Genomic DNA, 19,926 nt, shown 5'->3' with positions numbered 1-19,926 from the left:
TATTTTTGCTAAAAAGAGGACCTGCCTCCTGGCAGTATTTAACTTACCTCCAGCTATACTTTCCACCAGGAGGCAGTTTATGTATAATAACAGTCAAATTGGAGGAAAATGAATACCCTACAGCCAGCAAGCCTTGTGCCTCATGTATTTCACTATGTGGGCCCTAAACGTCTATTTGTACAAGTTAATAATTAATGACTCATTTTTCAAGTAATATTTTAAGTATTTTCTTTAAACTCTGTATTAAGTCCCCTCAAATATGATGCAACTCTAAATCTTTCTCTGAAACTGCCTTTGACCAAGATTTTTGCCTTTAGGGCCAAGTTTTCTGCAGTATGTGGTCAGTCCGTCAGCAATCCTTTGGTCCAATAAAGACTGTTTTTTTCTCTCTCCCTCCCCTGAGTCAAACCACAATCCCTCTCGGAGTCAGTTGTCTGCTTGGGTAATGGAAAAGGAGTATTTCCTGCTAATTCTTGCTAATTCCTTTTCCATCCATGGCAGGGTACAAGGCGGTGGTTGCAGCTCCTCGAGCAGCTCTCCTGCCTCATCATGTCATAGACTGCTCATCAACATCGCCCAGTTATTTTAATTCCAAGTTAGGCTCAAGTTGGATGTTGCCATTTGGAGATTGTGTGAAACAGTTTTCACCGTAGGGCTATACATGATGGGAAATATATTTCTCTTGGCCTGAGGAGACAAACTCAGCCAGATGTAGATGCAACAAAAATGGATGGATAGAAAAGAAAGAGAACTGTCCTGTAAACAGGAGGCAAAAAATAAACGCAATGAGAAGTGGTCTGCAGCCATTCTACCAGCTCTGTGAGGCGGTACCATAGATTGTATTAATAAGGGACGTAGCCACCATGATGTCTTGCATTGGTTTTGAAGCCTCAAGTTTGGGATTTTTAGCCATCGCCATGTCTGTCTTTTTTTTTTTTTTTTTTTAGCCAGAAATGATGTTTAAAAATATTTAAACAAGGGGTGGAGCTGTGGTAAGGCCTCTCAAGCAGCCTGTCAATCAAGATGGCCCTGCCCTTAATTTTGCATAACTTGAAGCATAAGAAAATCTGAATGAGTGAGTTGTATGAAACTCCACCCCAAATCAATTTTCATAAATGTGAAAAAAATTATATAGTGACTAAAACTGCTTTTTGTACCAGGATGTAAACATGTTTATTTCTGCTGTAAAGCTGATCAATTTAACATGGGGGTTTAGGGGGGTTGACTTGCTTTAGGAGACGTCCTCAAGTGGCCATTAGAGGAACTGCAGTTTTTGTCACTTTTGCAAGGTGTTGAGCAAATTACATTTTTGACCTGATGATGGTGCTAGATGTAAAGTTAGGGAATCACCAAAGTCATAACAATTTATCCTAAAGGGGACATTAATTTCTGTACCAATCTAGTCCATGGCAATCCATCCCAAATGACAAATGCCAGCTTCATGGTGGCAGGACAGAAAAAGTCAGAGGATCACCAAAATCAGTAAGGTTCGACATCTGGGCATCATGAATTTATGTGCCAAATTCTACTACAATCCATCCAACAGTAGTCAAGACATTTAACTAAGAATCAAAAATGTCAACCCCACAGTGGCGCTGGAGAAAAAGTCAGGTGGACACCCATGTTAGTATAAGCTTTGGCTGTTTAATGTGTACATTTGACTATTTGTTTCTTTTTTTAGGGTGACAGTTACATTCAGTTAATATAGTAAACAAGCCAAGTCAGCTTTCTTAGCTTAAGCATGCTACCTGTGTTGACAATGGGTTAGAAATCTACAACTTTCTTTTCCCGACATTAGATATCAAACAAAAGCCAGAGGCTGTACTGCATTTAGTTGCTGTGAGCTGTAAATTCACCACTTCTAAGCAGAAGGCAAAAAATAACATGGACTTGGAGCCAGACCGAGCAAAGCTTGAGGACAAGTACAAGGCTTTATCCTCTGGGGACCATGAATGTTTATATCATTCCACAACAATCCATCGCAGTTTTTCAAGTCAAGTCAAGTCAAATTTGTTTTGAGATATCAGTCTGGACCAAAGAGGTTAACAGACCATTAGTCCAACACTGCCATCCACAGAACCACGCTGCAAGCATGGAGACAAAAGCAGTTTCCTCTTTTTCATAACAACTTCGCTGATAAAGGACAGGCAAGCAGACAACACAGTTGTTACTTATTGTTCACTGCCTGTATAAAGTGCAGAGGAAAGGCTTTTCCTGGCATGGTGGAGGTGCCCTAAAGGAAGATGCTTGGTGCGGGTTGAAAGAGGATCCATGAAGAATGAGAGGTATGCATTGAGAGAATTAACCCCCATAGATGGCACCAAGCCCTCTGCCGCCCCCCTGTTTACTTGATTATAGAGGACAGAGACCACATAACATTGGGTAGAGTTTCACATTCTCAACTAGGGAGGTCTGCAAGCACTGCATGGTCACTGATGTTATCTGAGAGGATTATGGACGGTACACAGTAAGGTAACTCTGATACTTTCTCTTCCTTCATGCCAGATGCTCCATATTTTGACATGTTGTCACCATGGTCCCAGAAGGGTTCTTTCCCAGCCGGCGACACCTCTGAACTCCGATTGGCTGCAGTCTGAAGGAGTGGCCGTGGTTCTGTATGTCTAGCGTCCTACTTGTCAGTCTCATCAGACAGGAGGTCCTGTAAGAAGGCTTGCCCCTCCCTGCTCTGTGCTCTCTTTTACACACAAGCAAACCCAGCTTCTGTTATGGCAGGGGCTGCACATTGGCATTTACCAAACAGCCGCGGCATGCCACTTTCCCTGACAGCACCTCCCCGCCTTCTCAGGAGACAGACAGGCTGAGCTGAGCTGAGAGCAGACTGTAGTGGACTGTCTGACACACACGCCCTCAGACAAAGTGAAGAAAACTGCTGAACACATGTCACCAGGTAAGCTGGTTTAATATTCCTCTCATATATCTCAGCCAGTGTTGGATTGGATAGTTAATCAGAGCCGAGATGCTAAATGTTGACCTTGAAAATCTTTCGATCGGGACAGGCTGATCTAAATTCAGGGTCAGAAAAGCTTTTGACTCGAAAGTGATTTAACAAATTGTGTGGAGTGGACCTCTGAGCTTGTGCTGAATACTAATCAGACTTTTAGGAGAAGAACTTTTAAAGATTAAAGATTAAATGTTGAATTATATTTATATTTTATTTAAACGCACTTAAACCAACACAAACACACATGAGCATGTGAAAACACATACACAAGGCAGCACACTTTCTATTTTAACCTTGCCATGGTAACATACCTTGGTTTTCTTCCTTGCGTGAAGCCCCTGGCAGCTGTTTCATCCTACAAGCTTTGACTCCACATACCACACAACCAGGCTTAGATGCCACAATGCAACTCTGACCCTGTTGATGTTGGACTATGACCAGGAGTCTAGCTGCCTAAAATCCAAATACGAAAACATAGAAACTGAAAAGAGATCACAGAACTTAAGGGATTTCTAGGAAGTCTTTGTGGAGAGAGTGAATGATGTGAGTTTGACAGAAAAAAAGAAGAGACAGATAGAGCAGGAGGGAAAAGGGAGCTCGGGTCCAAACACTTGGCTTTAGTTTCTAAATCAACCCCAAACAGAAGACAAGGTTTAGAGTTATGCGCTGGAAAAAACCACAGTCTGTACAGCCAAAAAGTGAAGGAAAGGAATGATTTTTCCGGGAACAGAACTTAGACAGGGAAACATGGAGATGGACATATTGTACAGACAGATGGGTAAAGATGCATGCTCTGTAAGGGCTCAAGTTCAGGATAACAGTAGTTGTCTGAAATTTTAGAAGTCAGGCACCCACAGTGGTGTCAAAAAGTGGTTCTATCCAATCAGAGTATGCATATGTGGGAAGTTAGGACAACATGACTATTCAAACTGACAGATATGTAAATTCACCCTATGTGAACCTATGAAAACAAAAAACATACAAGAATGTATTAAAATTCCATATGCTTAAAAAAACTGTAGCGGCGCAGTTATATGTAAGCTAAATGCCAGTTGGCTAGGCTCACAATGATGCTAACATGCTGTTTAACAGGTACAATGCATGGATGCTTCAAGAGAATTGCATACAGCATTTGGAGGAGGGCCCTATTCATTCTTACGACAGTTGCTCAGTATCGCATGAATGCAAAAAGTTGGATTTCTGTGGTTTGAAATGAAAGTGCAGAGGCACTAGGGACTTACAGTGACTGAACAGCTAACTTCTGGTTTAGGCCTCTGCTAACTTGAATAGGGAAAAAATGATTGAATCCTCTAGACTTTATGTTATTGGACTGGCTGGATCAAATCCCAATAGTGAAACGAGTCATTTGGCAGGGGTTTTGTTGCTCAAAAAACAACAACAATAACAACAACAAAACAGTCCAACAAATCAAATCCAGAGATATTTAAAGACTTTTACAATGTAACTCCATGGGGAAAAGTCTTGCACCATGGTATCAAGTGATGGACCTGAATGGGACCCATGGCCCATGTGGGTAGTAGCTGGGTTGAAAATTTGGCCCTGGGATGGGACTGGGATTGTACACAGGTGCCATAATGGTCCCATGTCAGTTGCCAATATGGGTGGGTTTACTCAAGTGGGTTATGCTGGGGCGACCTGGGGACCAAGTGGGCATGTGCCCAAAATGGGCATCTTATCTTGGACCGACTTGGTTAAACCTACGTTTGGGCAGTTGACATGGGGTCATGATGGATCCCATGGACAATCCCATATCGGTCTGATTTTTCAGCCAATTTACGATGCATTTACTATGTAAAATTGGCTTTAAAGCCTGGCACTGTTCCTGGGGGGCTTGGTACAATGTAGAATGTTAGCATTTGATAATTAGCACCAAACACAAAGTACATCTGAGGCTGATGGAAATGTCACAATTTCTTCAGGTATTTGGTCATGAGCAAAACACCCGGACAAAAGTTTGACCCGATCACATATTATCCTCAGGGGAACATGAATATGTTTACCACATGCCATGGTAAATCACTGAATATTTTTTTGAAACATTCCACTCCAAACAAATGTCAACCTCATGGAGACACTAGAAGAAAAGTTATTGTAGTCACCAAAGTCTTTAGGATTCATCCTCTGAGGGACCACGAATTTCTGCACAAAATTCCATGGCAACCCATTAAACAGTTGTTGAGATATTTCAGTCTGGACCAAAGTGGTGAAACAAACAAACAACACTGTCATTCAGCCCTGCAATGTATATTTGCTGGTACTATTAGTAACTATATTGAATGTTTCCTGCTACTCACTTGTATTTGATATCTAAAATGAAAGAAGATGTTACCCCGTGGCTTTGGTAAAGAATGCTGTGGAAAGAGATGTTGTGAGTATGAGGTTTGTGCTGTTGCAGGAAGTCTATAAGGTCTGTGTGAGAGGGGACATATTTACTGTGAGGAAGAGAGCAGCTGTTGTGGGAACAGGAGGATGAAAAGAACCCAAATAAAGGAAAAGTAAAGCTTTAAAACTGCAACATTTCTTACACTGAAAAACAACAAGAGCTTTAGCTGAATACAAAGGAAACCTTGATTTTGAAAACTTGAGTAAAAACCTTAAACTTATTTTGATACTTGACTTTGGATTGAGTTCAGTGTGTGCAGAGGCAGCATTGGCAGGGGCCTGTTTGGGGTAAAGCAAATTTTTTTATGTTTCATTTCTTGGGTTTCCTGTGAGGTGGGCCGACTGCTCTAAGCATACACAATTAAAACCTGCGCCACGGAAATGTGGAGAGAGTTAGGCAATGACTCTTGGGAAATGCCTAACCCTAACTCTACTATATTGTTTCCTCTGTGGTTACCTGGTCAGAAAATATGTCTATATAAAGTAAGAAACTTGTGGGACACAGTAGCTTGGATTTAACTTTTGTCTGACAGCAGACGATAAACAGCATATAGTCTACTTTCTGAATCTTATATGTAAAGCTTTTCAAATGTGATTAGCTAAAAACTGGGAAAATGCCCATGGATAAGAGAAGAGAATTATTGCACACTGTCTTGTAACTTGCAAAAACTTCATTTAAAATGGCCTATACAATGTTTTGGTCTAATGCTGTGTATTCAGGTAACCTCATGAAGGTCTAACGACTCAAATGCTGAGTTTTTAAATAAGGTTTATAGCAAGTAGATTATTAAAATAGTATCTGTGATCAGAGTCAGAAGATGTGTAGCTTAGCTTAGCATAAATACCAATGGGAGACAGTTAGCCTAGCTCTTTCTAAAGGTACACAAATCAACCTTCCAGCACATATAGAGCTCCCTAATTGGCATGCTGTATCTAACTTGTTTAAATTCTGCAAATAAGAAAGTTTAGTTGTGATTTTATTAGAGGTTGTGTCCTGGAGCCAGAGGTAGGATAGTCGTTTCCCCCGATTACATTTTTCATGCTAAGTTAAGCTAACCATCTTCCAGGTGTAGCTTCATTGCATTCCCACAGATAAGAGTGGTTTCACTCCTATATTTCACCTTTTAGCCAGAAAAGGAATATTTATGTCCCAAAATGTGCAATCCCTTATTTTGTAGAAGTACCTTTTACACAGCAGACATAAAATCTTAAATTAAAACTCTTCATCTTTTATTTTAAAGCCCTGAAAATGTTTCCAATCTGTTGAACTGCAGCCAGCAGCCTGCGTTCTCAACTCGATGAAGCAGCCAGCAGAGAGACTGATTGAGATGTCAGCAGTAACAGGTGCTCTGCTCTACGCTGCTGATTGACAGAGTCAGTGGTGAATACAGCCTCTGCTTGCAGTCAACATTGGGCTTCTTTGTGCCTCGTAATGCCTCACTAACTCTTGACAAAATCATTTATCTTGTTGTCCTCCCAGGATGTTTGTTTACCTGGAGGACACTGAATGATCTTCTATTAGTCTGTAAAATGAAGACACATGTCTGGGCCTCCTCCCTTGACATGTACTTTAGTTTTACACACACGTATAGGCTAAACTTAGACGCGTCAGATCAAGTGCTGAAAGAACCGACTCAACATCATAAGACCCTGCTGGCATAACAACATACATACAGCACTGTATCAGTTTTCAACACACGTTAGGTCTCTGTGAGGACAACTGTACAGAACATACAGTGAGAAGGAATTCTGCTATGATAAGTCCTTTTACCAGATCTAATCAAGAAGAGATTTAGATATAGTTTATTTATTTATCAGTAAGGTGGGATGTGTCCCATAATTGGAGTCTATGGTAACTGAGGTGGGCATCAGATTTTTTTTTCCTTTAGTCAGTACCAACAGAAATAAGCAGCCCCGTCATCAATCAGGGTCAGCAGGTTCAGATGAACTCAGGGCCCAGAGGAGGCCCATGCAAAGGTCTATAGTTGACCCTTGAATGGGATCGAGTACACAAGTTTAAAAACTAGTATCACTGATAATACAACTTATCTGTATTTATATGATAACTAAATTATCATTAAAACATATTTCAACATGATATCTACCTGAAGACAATTATCACATTCATCTACCACTGAGGATTAAATTACACAACAACGCCACAGGCTTATTTCCATTGTGACCCTCTGGGTGGAGAAGTCTGGCAAGCCCAACAGGTGGTGAAAGCCTCAGTGGGAGTCAGACATGCAGAACACATGTTCCGCTGATGCAAAGATGTAAAGCAAATGCAGCCTGACTATCTCTGTCAAAATACCTCTCCAAAAATCAGGGACTCCAAAAAGACAAGCCTGGATACAGAGAGAACAAGAAAATGAGAGTAGGGCCAAATTCCTGACCTAAAGAAAGTAAAAACAAAAAGGAAAAAAAGAAAAAAATGTGCGTCCATATCTTTTTATTGCAGATTTGTTTCCGTTTTTCGTCATCGGAGAGAGTGTGAGTGACGGAGGTCAAAATTCCCAGCAGGGACATTTGGTGGTGTTTGTCTGTTTACTGCATAGCTGACATTGTTTGGGGGTTGTGGCTCGGTGGCTGTGGTGCCTCGAGGGGACAGCGAGCTGCCACAGAGGCTGGTGGTCAGGAGAGGGGAGGGGAACATGGGAGGAGGGAGGAGGTGAGGATGGACAGGAGGGACACTGAGAGAAGGAAGCTATCATATACGCATTACAAAGAGAAGACGGTAGAATTAACAGAACCAGAGTGCAGGAGAGCTACGTACTGTAAAAAAAAAAAAAAAAAAAAAAAAAAAAAGTGAGCGAAAAAGGAAGTTACAGTCAGAGACATTTCAGTAAAAGTAAACAAAGGTTCTGACAGAAGACTGTAGTAGGAGGCACGTAGGGAGCAGGGAGGGAGGAAAGTAGTGACTCACAACAATGGTTGTCTGTATTTATATCTGTAGGAGTATATTTTTGCTCCGCTGGCCGTAGCTGCTGGGTTAAACAGTCCCCAGCTATTTTCAGCGCCCGTCCTGGATGGCAGAGCTGTAATCAAGTGAACATCAGGCCTGCCACTGTTGAATAATAGCAGGCTGATGCACGGAAGAAATGAGGCAGAGAGTGTGTGAGAAAAACAGAAGTCTTTGGGAAAAGATGAGAATAAGAGGGAGGAAGAGAGAAAAGGCACTTGAGCGTAATTGAATGTTTGTGTTTTGTGCTCTGCGCTACATGTGGGAGAATGAATAAGAGGCGGATTGTGAACCAAGTACAAAAAGGGTTATTGCTGCTCGGAGTGATCTTCCATCTGGTCATTGAATTAAGATGGAGTCTCCCACCAAAAAATACCACAGCTGAACCTCGAGCGTTCGTCACTGCCAAAATTAATCTGTTTTCCCCCTCTCAAATCATGAATGTGTTCATTATTTTATTAGATAACCACACTATAACCACTTCTGCCACTTGTAAAAATTCCCTGACATGTGTTTCTCATGTGTGGCTGGCTCACTTCAAATTTCCTATTTAACTTTATTTTGTTTGTTTTGTCAGATACCAAAGGTCCCACCAGATAATGTGGCAGCAAGTTGTTTGGACAACTGAAGACAAAAAAGTGATGGAAGGACAAAACGGTAAAAAAAAAAAAAGGAAAAATAACACTTTATATTATGGTACACATATTCACCATTTACTAGTTGCTCATTAGCATGCATGATAGTAACATAATGACTCTTTATTAGTCATTATGTTAGAGTTTTTCCTCAGTAACAGTAAATGCTTATTGATAGGGAGTAAAGAAGTTGTTGTGGATGTATTACTATCTTCTCAAATACAGATATTCTTGAAAACGGATATTTTCCTTCTTCATTAAAAAAAAAATAAACGTGTCCATACGACCTACTTTTTCAAAATACCTCCATCCACACTAGAATTCTAAATAGACTCCAGACGCTCACCAGCATTAGCAGTCTCCCCTTGTCACTAAAGTAGTACAGTGAGCAGGCTACCTTTTTTAAAAATTCCTGCTGGAGATCTCATCACAATTGATTCCAGTTTAATTTGAGGATGAAGAAGCTCACTCAAACATAAAACTGATGCTCTGGACATGCAAAAGCTTTCCTTCCAGTCCTCATTGACAACAATCACACTCTGGCAAGTCCCACCATCTGCTGGTTTGACTGGGCCTGATCTAAACTGTTGTTTTTGGGGCAATTATAAATGTGGGTGCTGAAGGTGCCTCCATTTATCCGTTAACTGGTGCACTAATGCTATGTTTAAGTGTTAAGTAGTCATTACACCAAACAGTGCAAACAGAACATTAGCAAACTGGTAGTCAGTTGTTGTTGTTGTTTTTAGCATATGTTCAATTCACAAAGCAACAAGAGGCATGCACGGATTGAGGAGAATGTCATTTTATCCAGTCCCTCAGTTTTACATGTCCATACAGAAAAACTGTAACCATAAACAGTAACCACAATTCTAAAATATTTACACCTTAGAAGGCATTTTAGGGACCTAAAACACACAAACAAACAAAAAAAAATCAAAATAAATCAATATGTTCACCTTATAAATTGGATGGGAAGAAAAGTGTCTTCTTTGAATTAAAGGATATCACTGAATGACTTATTGATACACAAATGGTCATTTTGTGGGTGAAGTCTTCCTTTAATAAGTATCATACTAGTGAATTATTAATGAGCAAGACTTCATCTTACATGACGATAGAACTCATTTATTAAGTGGTATTAAGGGAAACTGTTGTACTGTAACCTTATACGGCCCATACTGAGCAAAGCAGTGTTAAGATCGTAATTCATGTTTCAGCCTCCTTACTTTCTATCAATAAGCAATAATTGGGAGGTTATTAAGTTAATAGTTAATTGCCTTGTAGTTGTAGAATATGGTCATGCAGAATAAGACATTAATAAGTGGTCAATAATGACTAATAAAGAGTCAATATGCTACTAATATGCACGCTAACAAGCAACTAGGTAATGGTGAATTTGTGTCCCTTATTATAAGGTGTTTACTAACGTGACAGAATTTGACTAAATTTGCATTGGATACTAAATTACTCTTTCACGTTTACAGGAAATATCGCTCCTCATAAAACAACAGAAAATGGATTTAAAGGGAAGCCCCCGTACTCAGTGGAAACTCCTTATGGTTTTCGACTAGACCTGGACTTCCTAAAATACGTAGATGACATTGAGAAAGGCAACACAATCAAAAGAGTCCCCATCCAGCGCCGAAGCAAAGGCCCTCGAGCCAGCACTCTGCCCAGGCACCTCAACCCCTCTGGATGCGGCTACCGCCCGAGCCCCTGGGGATCTACTGGAGCTCTTGGCCCCAGATCAAGACTGACAGATGCCCATCACCATGGCTACACTTCCTTGGCAAATGATCACAGGTCGCAACTTTCAGGGCTCAAATCCCTGGCAGAGATGGAGGCCAGAATCAAGGAGTTTGATGAGCAGCCTCTTGGTGAGCACATCAGACCTAATCTCCTGCGTGCCTCCAGTCTGCCCCTCACAGTCTTACTGAGACAGGGATCAGAGTCCACAGACGAGCCCGGGAGCCTCCGGAGTTCGAGGGACCATCTTGGAGGGAGAAACGCCTCCTGTGAAGATGTCTTCGACTCCTCGGAGAGCCCTGGACCTCAGGACTGCTCAGGACTGTTGAGGCGCCTGTCTGAGGCCCTTGAACGTGTGGGCGAGCTGGAGATGGAGGTGAAGGTGATTCCAGAGCTCAAGGCGCATATCTGCATCCTCCAGGAGGAGAGGGAAAGGCTACGTCTGGGCCTGAATCCACGTATCCCATCCCCCTCGATGAACGGAATAACAGACCCTCACACCTCATCCCACTACGGCACAGGGGATGTCAAAAGGCCTCGGCATGAAAGTCATATCATGTTTCCAAGAAATCACAGCCTCAGTCAAGATGACTCTAACCCCACACACGAGTGGAGGACTAGTACAGACCTGGACGAGCTGCTGACGGTGACGTCCCTGCAGGCTAAGGTAGCCGTGCTGGAGCAGAAGCTTCATGAAACTGGCCTGGAGCTGCAGAGGACCATGGCGCTGCTGAGGGAGCAGCAACAGGAGAGCAGAAGGAAAGATGAGAAGATGGAGCACCTCATCAGGAATCCTGCGGTGTGGGTCCGAGCAGAGAGGGTGGTGGTTGACCAGGATGGAGATGAGACTGTGGTACGATCCATGGAACCACGTGACAAAGTATCAAGATGTCCAGATGCAAAAACTGTCACAACAGATGGACGAAAGAGTCAACAACAAGACCCACTAGTGTCTGTGGAACCCTCAGATGAGACAGCAGTGGTCGTCCACCACATAAAGAAGATCAAGAGGCTCCTGAATGAGCAGTGGGAGTGTTTGTGTGCAGACCAGGAGTCAGGAGAGGAGGGTAAGCCTCTACGGCACCCTGACCCCAAAGTCAACTCCCTGCAGCAAGAGATGATGGGACTCGTTGACATCCTCACCTCCTACTGCTCACAGCAAGGACACAGTGATGGAGAGACCAATAATGGAGGTAATGTAATCCACAGATTGTACATTATATTAATGTAACACAGGTGTATTGTAAAGATACAGACAATGGTTGCACTCTGACTCCATCTCTTCCAAAAGAGTAAATAATGTAACTGATGTTTGAACGACTACAAATTTGTACTTCAACCAGGCTTTTAACCCTTACAGACTGAGGCAACGCTCTCACTTTATATGAAGGAATATTGAATGAATTGAATGTTTTGATTTGGGCTTATAAACAATATGGGAAAGAAGAGTTCAATTTATCTGAGAAAAGGCAGAGGATACATTTTAGTTACAGATGTAGATCTAATTGTCTGACTTTGTCTCTTGAAAGTGAACTTTTGTGTAGATTTACGTGCATCTAACTTATTAAAACATTACCTTTTGTTGCTGGTTGACTGGTTGTACTTTATTGGAGCATGGGACGAGGCGTCAAGGCTGGTTTTAGGTGTTTTGAACTGATTTTTTTTCAGTTTCAAAGCTTTCCCCTTTAAAAAGTGTCAGAAATCCCAGCATGCAACATTGAAGAAGTGACTGTGAATCTTATCGAGTATGTTTTCTCTCTAAGAACAAGCGATGTAAATTTTCAGTGGGCATATTCAGAAACTGAACTGAAACTGCAAAAACTGCAAACATTATGGGTATGGAAGTTATGACAGACTTTATTATGCCGAACAGTGAAATCCTTTGGAGGGAATAATATTATCTAAATTTCAGTGTTGTCAGATGAGCCGTCTTTGATAGAAATCCTGTGTAACAGAAAACAGAACGGGGGTCATTTTCGATGCTTACAGCTGAAGCAGCTTTATAGCTGCAGTGTTGCATTCATAATAATGAATTTAAATTTTGAACTAAGGTCACAGTACCAAAATATAAAAAAGTTTACGTTCATGTGTTCTGTTTGTTTTAAAAAAAATTAAATAAAATCTGGTAATTATCATTTAGTCACAGGTATTTCCCATGACTGATTGGATGCTTCAACTGGATGTGTCGTTTCTAATTCATTGCCAAAATGATTGATGTTTTTTCAGACTTTAAAGGCACAATTTGCATACAAATGTGAGATTGTTTCTGTTTGAATCTGTACTGATTTGGTTATAAAACCCATTCAGATATTCAGCGGTATAGCTACACTGCCTGAATTTCTAGTTGTACTAGCCATGCCACTGCTGTGTCAATGTTTAACATGTTGGATTTTTTTTCTGAGTAGCCTTTGTGAAGAAAGGGTATTTCATACAAGCATGTAATGTTGTTCAGCTGTGTTTTGATATTTCATCATATTCTCTCTGTTTGTCTTCCATGTAGTCTCTAAATCCATCATGAGGATAGACGGATGCACCGGGATGTCAAAAAGCCTCCATTCTGTGGGTGTTAATGAAGGGTTAGTAAATAACTCTCTCTGACTTCAGCAACCTTTAGAGTTATGATTATTGCTCAAATCATAGTTTTGGTTGACAGACATCCTAACTTGAGGTTATTTAAGCTACTGTTTTATAGTTTTGACCGAGACAAACATCATAATTAAAGCTGAATGCCACACCCTCTAAAGATGCTAGTTAAAGGAGAAAGTGAACATTTGCCTCCAAGGAGAGTTTATTTATTTATTTCTTCTAAGTTATTATAGTCAGATTGATGGGGTGACTGTGACAGTTTCAAGGTTGGTTCTCTGGGGCTCAGGATATTTTTTGGCTCAGTTTTACTACGATATATGAAATCTGTTTAGTTGTAATGTTCTATGAGTCAACACAGTCAGACTTAAATCTCTTTGAAAATGACACACAAGCATTTTGTTTAATTTGTTTGGACTTTTTCCTTTGATTTCCAGCTTTAAAGGGATTAGACTCAAATATTGACTGAATTATCCTGCAATATGAATAATGCATTAAAAATCTCATCCAAAATCTTTGTCTTGTTCCCAAATCAGACATTGCGGGGGGACAAATGGTTGATTGGCTCTAATGTTGACTCCCCATGCTGTATATGTTGGCAATAAATTTAAAGGAGTTTAGTTTTCGAGACATTTAAACAATATGTGAACTTTTCTTACCCGTCCAATCAGTGTAGATACAGTTGCCAACATTTAGCAGCGTTTAGATGATGGATAGTTCAAATTTTACACGCTGTTTCTCCTTTCTTTATCTTTTTTGAAGACGCAAAAGTGGAAATCTGGTTGGGCAGGACTGTGTGAGCCAGAGTGAGCAGAAGGAGAGTAGCATCAGCCCTATGGAGATGGCTGCTGCCCAGGTGGATGCAGACCCAGACAAGAGACGGATGGAGGGAGCGAGGCAAACAGGCCCAGACGGACAGATGATATCGGGAGGAGCGGGATCAGGGTGGACAGATGGAGGCGTAGCGTCTGTGGAAGCCGAGAAAACGGCCAAGACGAAACCACAGCCCCTAGCAGAACAGATGGTGGGGAACTCTGGCTCAGAAAGCACCACCAGGGGCAGGTGAGAGGGCCGGAACAAACGCCTTATCAGGGTTTGTTTAGAAAATGTAACGGTGATGTTTAGGGAATAGCTCCTGTGGTTTTATTTTATCTAATGGGGCTTGTGTTCCTAATGCTTTAAGGCAGCATGTCTTTCATTCTCTCTTTTCTTATACGCAAACACACACATTCTCTTTCTTCCAGAGAGACAGTGGGGGCAGATTTTCTGACTGCTTGTCAGTTCCTCAAAGATCACATGGACAACATGGATAACCCCAACAATGACATGGTAAGCTGTCCAAATCCGTCCAACCTCAAGAAACTAATATTAATATTGAAGCCGCCTACAGTATTGAAGTTCGTATATCTTAAGGCCCATCAAACCGACATTATAGAGCTAATGTTGGCGAAAGAGTCACTGTTATGTTACCTGTGTCTTGGCCAAAAAGTTGAACCTGAACATACCAAAAAGACAGCCAACAGCCAACCATAGGGTTACAACAAATTTTCATGAACCAAATATCAAAACTTTTCAAGAGCCAACAATATTTTTTTCCTAGCCCCACTTGCCCAGCGTTTTTTAAACGGATTCAAACGTAATTTCAGCATCCTAAATGGTGTGTTCAAGGACCGTCAGAAATTTAAAAATCCAACAATTATTTCTGTTTGTAGAGTGTCTTGCTATGATAAGAGGTGTTATTTCGGTGAATTTTAAAGATAACATGCCTTCCAAACCTGCTTTTTTTCCTAGAGGAAGGCCCTGATCGTGTTGTTTCAGCACTGGTTCACTGCAGCAGCAGAGGAGACTTCAGTGGCCAGCATGGTGTCTGTGTACCTGAGAGAAGTAAAGAGAGCCACACCTTCACTGCTGGCCTTCCTGATCAACCTGGCTGATGATAATGGCAACACAGTGCTGCATTACAGTGTGTCCCACTGCAACTACAACATTGTCAGCCTGTTACTGGACACAGGTACTACTATATTGCCAGAGCTCTTTGACATATGAATAGCTTGTAAATACTAAAAAAGCTTTGTCTTTGCTTTTACAGGTGTGAGTGATGTGAACCTTCAGAACAAGGCCGGCTTCACAGCAGTGATGCTGGCCTCACTGACAGCGCCTGATGGTCCAGGTGGCATGGAGGTGGTCCGCAAGCTAATGGAGCTGGGCAACATTAATGTTCGCTCCGGCCAGGTAACACGTCCAACGCAAACACAGCTGAAATGTGCAAACATGGGTAATTAATGCAGTGAGGTTTTCTATAGGCCAAAGGTGGACTCGAGTGGACTGGATTACATCCCAGCACTCTGAAGGCTGTTTTCCAGTTTTCTATTGGAAGGCTGCATTTAATCAAACAGTAATGCATAATGAAATGGTCATCCCGCTGACTGGAAATCAGCTCACTAGTAATAAAGGCTCAGCCTGTGAAAACATTTTGTATATATTACGTATGATTTCTTATGTGGATCTTTCAAAAATCTGAGAAAATAACCCTGATGACATTGTTGATGTAATGTCCTTGAGATGGAAAGGCTGTTACAACTCGGGGAGGCCGTTTAAAAGATATTGGCTTTAAGCGGGCAGGGATGGTCTAATGAAAGACAGAACTAAATGGCATTATGGGAAATAAATGCAATGTTTCTGAAACTTTACTCACACTATGGTAGTCTCGTAAGCAGAAAATCTGTAAGCTCACGTTTCAATTGCTGTGGCAGGTGCATCTGGTCCCCCACAGGTGCAGACGGATTTCAGTCAGGTCAATCACAACCACTTCTGACATGGGGCAGGGCTGATATGATGCCAGTGTGCAAAGCCTTAGCATATAACACAAAGTATATGATGGCTGTAGCTGACGTGAAACTTTCTGTTGAAGAACTATATGCAAATTCTGATGTCTAAAATGGAAACTCTTATTCACAGAAATATTGATGCTACACCATCACAGCTCATCTCCGCCACTGTAGTCTGTTTAAATCTGTCCATTGCTCAGCATTATGTCACATGTCAGTGCTCTGATTGGCTATAGGTGTATCCAAATGCATCCAGAGACATTTGATCTATGGCCATTGATAACGTCCCTTGGAAATGGAAAATGAATTAAGAGGTTGCCGACTACTTGCAAATTGGTCTGACGATGCCAGGCTAACAGTGGAGACTACAAATCAAGAATATCTCAGAAATTGATACTTCAATTTTGACCATTCTTTTAAAAATGTGTCACTTTTTAATTCCAAAAGTTGATTTAAGTGCAGAACTAAATTGCTACTGTTTCTCCAAAGCATTGATACTCAACTTGGGCCAGATCCGGCCTGACACAGGGTTCTGGGTGGCCCGTCTGCCATTTTCTTACTCACAATCAACTGATTCATGCTAGAATTTTTTTGTGCTTTAAATGCAATTAAATTGCCATTTAACTAGAGCTTGTTTATTCAAAGTGTGAGGGGAGGATTCCCAGGACCGCTCAACAGAGATCCTGATTAATTATTCAAAGATTTATTATGTTTGTTAACTGGCTCCCGCACTTCTGTCTTTTTTTTTTATTTTTATAAGTGGCCCCCAAGCAAAGCAAGTTGAGTATTCCTGATCTAAAGTGTCCTTTAGCAGGACACTGAACCTCAAAAGGCGTCTTATTGGACTCTGACATCTTAAATGAACCTAATCTAAACAAGGGGCAAAGTAGACAAATAAAATGCTTTTTTAAACAAATCTTGAACTGTTCATATTCTGTGGCTGTCCTGTTGTCCATCCCTCTCCACAGACGGGTCAAACAGCTCTGCATTTGGCAGTGAGACATGGGCGAGTGGTGATGGTTCGCCTGCTGCTGAGCTATGGAGCCGACACTAACATCCAGGACAGCCAGGGAACCACGGCCCTGATGTTTGCATCTGAGAGGGGCCACACACACATTGCAAGGCTGCTGCTGGAGAGGAGCCAGTGTGACCTCACTCTGACTGACAAGGTGATGCTGCAGAAAAGTGCCACTAGTGTGAAATGCAGGTTGTCTGCCGTATCATTTCTGGTCACTATACTTAAGGAATCGAGTTAACTGGATAAAAACTGACCAGAAAAAAAAGATTCTACAGGCAGCACCTCCTTTAAATTAAAAATGAGACATATAGAGTTCACATGATGACTCCTCCATTTCTCTTGTGAAATCCTGTTATATTTGTTAACAAAACGCCATATCTACTTTTCTATTCACATAACTGAACACAAAAAGGAGCTTAGATATATGAAAGCTTGAATGTTTTGACTCATACTGTGTGGACGTGGGTGGACTGACAGTCTCGATGCAGCAGAATAGAGCTTTCCCAGGATTAATCAGGGCTACAGTAAGACAAATCTCTCTGGGCTGAGATGAGCTAATCCGCTAACAGTACCTTATCTGCCAGTCTGGAGCGAGTGGAGGCAGGGAAGAGAGCAGAGGATGGGATGCAAATGTATCTTCCACTTTTGACACGGTCTGCATTTAAAGTAGAGTTTACAAGAGAGAGAGAAAGAAAAGACCATCAACCACAAGCGTTCTATCTCGACTCTAGACCATGTTTCACCTTGACACAAACCAAGAATAATTAGTCTAATTTAAGTCTGATGAAATTAATTTTTAACCAATTTATCTTAAGGACAAAAAAGGCAACCTAGTAGATAGTTTTGTTATGTAATTTGTCTTTGGGGAGCCTTAATAATTCTGCACCTTAACAAACCAATTAAAATGAAAACAAGACTAATAGTTCAATCCCAATACACCGCTTAGCCCTAACCCTCTTTTTGCTCATGCGAGCCCAGAGGTATGGTATTGGGATAGAGTAGTAAGGTGAAGTGTTACGTAACATGACCCCCAGAAAGGTTTTTTAGAGGCACATTTCAAATGTAGTGTTATAAGAAATCATCTGCAAGATAAAGCAACAAGAGAAAACCATAAATGTATTTTCTTCCTTAATAAAAATGTAAAACTTACGATAATCATCGTATTATCTTAGTCTAACGTTTCAATATATTATGGTCCTTTTCTTTATAACATGCATATTAAAATAAATCACTTACATGTTGATGTCTCTGTACATTCATTCTGTTGGAAATGCTTAATGAAGCTGTGTTCTTTTGAAATATTTGATCGAATTATAGTGTGAAACTTAAGTTGAGAACAAATCGCTTGCATCCATGGTCTTCTATCTCAATCAGATGAATGGCAAATGTCATCGTGATAATACCAATATTGCTATAGTTGCATCTGCTTATGTAAGTGATCAGTGCTTACAGATGATGTATTAGGGTCTTGAACCTCTTTATTGAGAGATTTAAGCCGCTACCCCTTGAAACTCTATTCCAAGAGGCAAGGGAGCACTCACAAAAATGAAGGGTAGAGGTAAAAATAAGCAATGGGATTGTGCCTTTAGTCCTCTTTGAGACTGTACAGTACTTAATGGTAATGTCATAATGACAATGAAAACACCATAATGTTAATGTCTAGCAGGTATGTTTACAACATGCTGTTATAAAAAAGAATGTTTTTAACTACGCTTGTGTCTACTGTGTCCAACTTACTGTGTGTTCACAACTTTCTTTCTTTTTGCCCTGCAGCGTGGTCAAACTGCACTCTCTATCGCCATGCAAGGTTCCCACACGGATACAGCCGCCCTCCTGCAGGCCCATGCTAAAGCTCGAGCTTTATAGTACTGGAAAACTGGAATACAATCTGCAGATATATGATCCTCTCTCATTTGCTCTTTTCTGGCTGATGCACTTTGAAATCCGGTTTAATGCTGATGCTGTGTGCTTGGGTTGAGTTGTTGCTGCCATATTGTTTCTGAACTCTGGACATCTGCACAAGCATTAGCGTGAGTTTCGGATGGGATGTCAGTGTTATAACAAAAAACTCCTCAGCAAGTGAGGTAAAGCTTGGATTTTTTCTGGTGCAGTATTCAATAAATGTGCGGTTTTCAATTGTCTGTACTGTTGATGTAAAGACATCACGGTTATGTCTAAACTTTGCACACCAACGTTGAATCTTAGCTTTGCAAACTATGCAATTAGAAATATTTATTTTATGACATGTTTATTGTATTAGGCGCCTGAATATGTTGACAATGATCAAAAGGTCTGTGTTGTTTAAAGTTTTTTTTAGAAAATTACAGATTACTATTTGCATTTTGCAGCACTTTTTAAAATAAAATGTGTGTAAGATATACCAGAAAAAAAACTTGCTGCATGCCAAGTACATGAAAGAAAGAGAGTTTGTCGGTGCAAATAAACCAACCTGTTGATTTCACTCACTAGAGATTGCTATACTGATGTATAAACGGCTTGTTTTTAATAAAATGACAGAAAACTGAACTATGTGTCGTTTCACACAGGCCAACATGCTCTAAAATAACCTTTCAGGCTGCATTAGGAACTCATTCATCAGCTCTGTTGCTGTAGTGATGAACCCGACCAGCAGGTGGCGCAGCTCCTCCATTTCACTACAGCCGGCCAAACACAATAACACACGGAAAGCAACAATATACATAAAGCTGGAATTCTAAAATGAGCATATCCAAGGGATTAGATCTAATCCTTTTCAAGTGTGACAGACAATTATAAACATGACACCCACA

At 41.0% G+C, this 19,926-nt stretch overlaps 1 protein-coding gene across 1 annotated transcript; it reads left to right on the top strand.

The window, feature by feature from the left end:
* Nucleotides 1-2,669: 2,669 nt before the first annotated feature.
* LOC121950879 (KN motif and ankyrin repeat domain-containing protein 4-like) lies at nucleotides 2,670-19,663 on the top strand. Its single transcript, XM_042496965.1, has 10 exons — nucleotides 2,670-2,908; nucleotides 8,905-8,984; nucleotides 10,447-11,901; nucleotides 13,209-13,284; nucleotides 14,054-14,353; nucleotides 14,536-14,620; nucleotides 15,083-15,302; nucleotides 15,381-15,523; nucleotides 17,088-17,288; nucleotides 18,911-19,663. The coding sequence occupies exons 2-10, from the start codon at nucleotides 8,927-8,929 to the stop codon at nucleotides 19,001-19,003; spliced, it is 2,631 nt and encodes an 876-aa protein (XP_042352899.1). The 5' UTR covers nucleotides 2,670-2,908; nucleotides 8,905-8,926; the 3' UTR covers nucleotides 19,004-19,663.
* Nucleotides 19,664-19,926: the final 263 nt, after the last annotated feature.

The sequence above is a fragment of the Plectropomus leopardus genome, chromosome 12 (genome assembly GCF_008729295.1).
Source record: "Plectropomus leopardus isolate mb chromosome 12, YSFRI_Pleo_2.0, whole genome shotgun sequence".
Lineage (NCBI taxonomy): Eukaryota > Metazoa > Chordata > Actinopteri > Perciformes > Serranidae > Plectropomus > Plectropomus leopardus.
Note: the sequence above shows the minus strand (reverse complement) of the source record. Positions and strands in the feature narration are given on the sequence as shown.